This window comes from Prunus dulcis, chromosome 1 (assembly GCF_902201215.1).
Source record: "Prunus dulcis chromosome 1, ALMONDv2, whole genome shotgun sequence".
Classification (NCBI taxonomy): Eukaryota; Viridiplantae; Streptophyta; class Magnoliopsida; order Rosales; family Rosaceae; genus Prunus; species Prunus dulcis.
The window spans coordinates 37961377-37964794 of NC_047650.1; the positions used below are offsets into that span (position 1 = coordinate 37961377).

The window sequence follows — 3418 nt, forward strand, 5'->3', positions numbered from 1 at the left end:
TGGGTGCTTAAACTTGACCACGTGTTAGAAGCCCATGTAAGGCAAAGCACTGGGCCCCCATTACAAACATGTAGGGCCCAGTCTAGCGGCCGGCACGTGCTTGTATTATTGGCGATGCACGAGCTCATATTCAATTGACCATGGAAATTGTGTATTTGAACCGCATAGCTCTAGCTTTGCGCCAATGCGGGCGAGTTCGCGCCTCGAATCACGGCAAATCATTTCACTGCCAGTTGATCAAGCTCGGCGTTTCGAATGACGTGTTCCTTGCCAACAATCTGATTTCCGTGTACGTTGGATTTCCTTGTTTAGAAGACGCACGGAAAGTGTTCGATGAAATGCCTGACAAGAACGTTGTTACATGGACCACAATGGTCTCTGGTTATACAAATTGTGGGAAACCTGAAAAGGCTGTGAGGCTATATACCCAGATGTTGGAGTCTGATTCAGAGAAGCCCAATGGGTTCATGTACTCTGCGGTTCTTAAAGCTTGTGGCATGGCGGGTTACATCAGAACGGGTAAATTGATTCATGAGAGGATATCTAGTGATAGGTTGGAGTTTGACACTGTTTTGATGAATGCCCTTTTGGACATGTACGTAAAATGTGGGAGTTTAAGTGATGCTAAGAAAGTTTTTGATGACATGTCGAGTAAAAACACCACTTCTTGGAACACGATCATTTCGGGGTACACTAAGGCTGATTTGATGGATGAGGCAGTGAATTTGTTTCATCAAATGCAAGAGCCAAATGTTGTATCTTGGAACAGCATTATTGCTGGTTTCGCGAACAATGGAAGCCCACGTGCTTTTGAATTTATGTGTTTAATGCACCGAGAAGGCCTCAGACTTGATGGTTTTACTTTCCCGTGTGCTCTTAAAACCTGCGGTCGCCACGGTTTGCTAGCTTCTGGGAAACAGATTCACTGTTATGCCACAAAGTCAGGTTTTGAGTCTGACTGTTTTACTGTGTCAGCTCTGGTTGATATGTATTCAAATTGCAATGGACTGACTGAAGCCACAAAGCTGTTTGATCAGCACTCAAGGTGCAATGCTTCCATTTCTGATAGTTTGGCACTTTGGAATTCTATGCTTTCAGGATATGTCATTAACGAACACAATAGTGCAGCTTTGGATTTAGTTTCAAAAATCCATTGCTCCGGTGCATGCATGGATTCCTACACTTTCAGTGGTGCTTTAAAGGCTTGCATCAACTTACTCAACTTGAGACTTGGTCGTCAAGTGCATGGCTTGGTTGTCACCACAGGGTACGAGTTATATCATATTGTTGGAAGCATTCTTATAGATCTCTATGCGAGACTGGGGAACATTAAGGAAGCATTAGGATTGTTTGACAGGCTTCCCAAAAAAGACACTGTAGCTTGGTCTGGTTTGATCATAGGGTGTGCTACAAAGGGACTAAGCTGGCTAGCCTTTTCACTGTTTCGGGATATGGTGTATTTGGATATTGAAGTAGATCAATTTGTCATTTCGTTTATTCTAAAAGTTTGTTCTAGTTTAACCTCTCTTGGAAGTGGCAAACAGGTTCATGCTTTCTGTGTTAAGAGTGGATATGAATCTGAGGAAGTTGTAGTAACATCCTTGCTTGATATGTACTCAAAATGTGGTGAAATTGAGGATGGGTTAGCTCTGTTTGATTCTTTGGAAGAAAGAGACACCGTATGTTGGACGGGGATAATTGTTGGGTGTGGGCAAAATGGAAGAGCAGAGGAAGCAATTAGATTATTCCATCAGATGATAGAAGCAGGATTGAAGCCAAATGAAATTACATATCTAGGTGTTCTTTCTGCCTGTAGGCATACTGGACTAGTTGAAGAGGCACGGACCATATTCAATTCCATGAAAATTGAACATGGAGTGGAACCTGGTTTAGAGCATTATTATTGCATGGTTGACATTCTCGGTCAAGCTGGATACTTTAAAGAGGCAGAACAGTTAATTGCTGAAATGCCATTTGAGCCTGACCCAATCATATGGAGAACATTGCTCGGGGCCTGCGGAACTCATAAAAACACTGAACTTGTTAATGTTATTGCTGATCACATTCTCACAACTTTGCCAGAAGACCCTTCCACATATGTGACACTTTCAAATGTTTATGCAGAATTGGGAATGTGGAATGATTTAAGCAAGGTTAGAGCAGCTGTCAAGAAAGTGGGTGCAAAAGAAGCAGGAAGGAGCTGGATTGAAGTTTGAAGTTAAGAAACACTGCATTTTTAAATTGTATATGGTGCAGAAACTAACTTCCTTTGCATCCATATTTGGACGAACTACGATGCAGATACCATTCTGAAGTTAAGTCCCTACACGAGCTTAATGATCGGATCATTTTATTACTGAAGACCTAACAAGAATCTCCGAAAACAGATGGCCCTTGGTGGCATAGTCCAAGGAGATTTTATTTTATTTTATGATATGGTATGTCAAACCACTTCCTTAACTTTGTTTTAATTTTAAACCTACAAATCAATCTGATTTTTTTCCCCCTTTCTTGAGGTTGAAATTTGGATCTAGCCAAGCCATCAAAAATTTCCCCTCTTAATAGAAGAAAATGATAGAAGCAGACTAATTTACTTATGTAGTTCAACTGTGCTTTTCATTTTGTGCTTCTGCTGTCACTTGTCTATCATATTTGTTTTGTTTACTTATTGTTGTTTTCCTGTTTAATGCAGGTTTTGATACAGCTAACTGCATCATCTAAATGCACAGTTGCTCAGAAAGATCTCGGTACATAACCCTTATCTCTGGTCTATGCATAACTAATTTGTATTTTGTCATTGCTTCCTTCCTGCCATAAAAGGAAAGATACGCATTCCTCTTGGTCTTCACCTTAATCATAAGTGAAATATTTTCTGTTATTGGAAGTAAATCATCTTTTCCTTGTATGGCAGAAAGGGGGAAAAAAGAGAGAAGCCAATTGAGCTGATCAGTTGTCAATTTTGCCTCTGGTCTTGCATGTGCCAATTGTTATCTTTCTGTCAAATAGCCTTTAACTACAAGTTATTGCTCTCATCCCAATCCAGGAAGAGGGTAAAAGATAAGATGGTCCTGGAAATTAAACCGGGTAAGCTGGTCCAACCCAAATGAGCTTGACCCGACAGAATTGGAGCAACAAGAGGAACATGGGTGGGCTCCACCAGTTGCAGGCAGTGAGGTCCTCCATCTTCACTGTTGAACGCAGATAAAACAGATCTTTGCTTTGTAAGGCCTCCACCTTGCAGAAATGGCAGAGAACTCTTTGTCATTTTCCCCCCCTCCTCCTGACCTGACCCTTTCTCTCTCCTCTTTATAAAGTGAGAGCATGAGCTTCCCTTTCCTCAAGCATGCCTTGGATTATTCTTTCTTTTTCAGTTTTTTTACTGTCATCTATGGCTCATAACATAAAGTTAATACAGAAA

General features: G+C 41.1%; 1 protein-coding gene across 2 annotated transcripts; it reads left to right on the plus strand.

Annotated features, from left to right (window-relative positions):
• On the plus strand, positions 1-3418 carry LOC117614658 (pentatricopeptide repeat-containing protein At4g08210). 2 transcript variants are annotated; one of them, XM_034343542.1, is made up of 3 exons: positions 1-2438; positions 2693-2747; positions 2912-3418. In XM_034343542.1, the coding sequence occupies exon 1, from the start codon at positions 141-143 to the stop codon at positions 2214-2216; it is 2076 nt and encodes a 691-aa protein (XP_034199433.1). In that variant the 5' UTR covers positions 1-140; the 3' UTR covers positions 2217-2438; positions 2693-2747; positions 2912-3418. The 2 variants fall into 2 exon arrangements, with proteins under 2 accessions (XP_034199433.1, XP_034199432.1); XM_034343541.1 differs by having other exon boundaries at positions 3044-3418.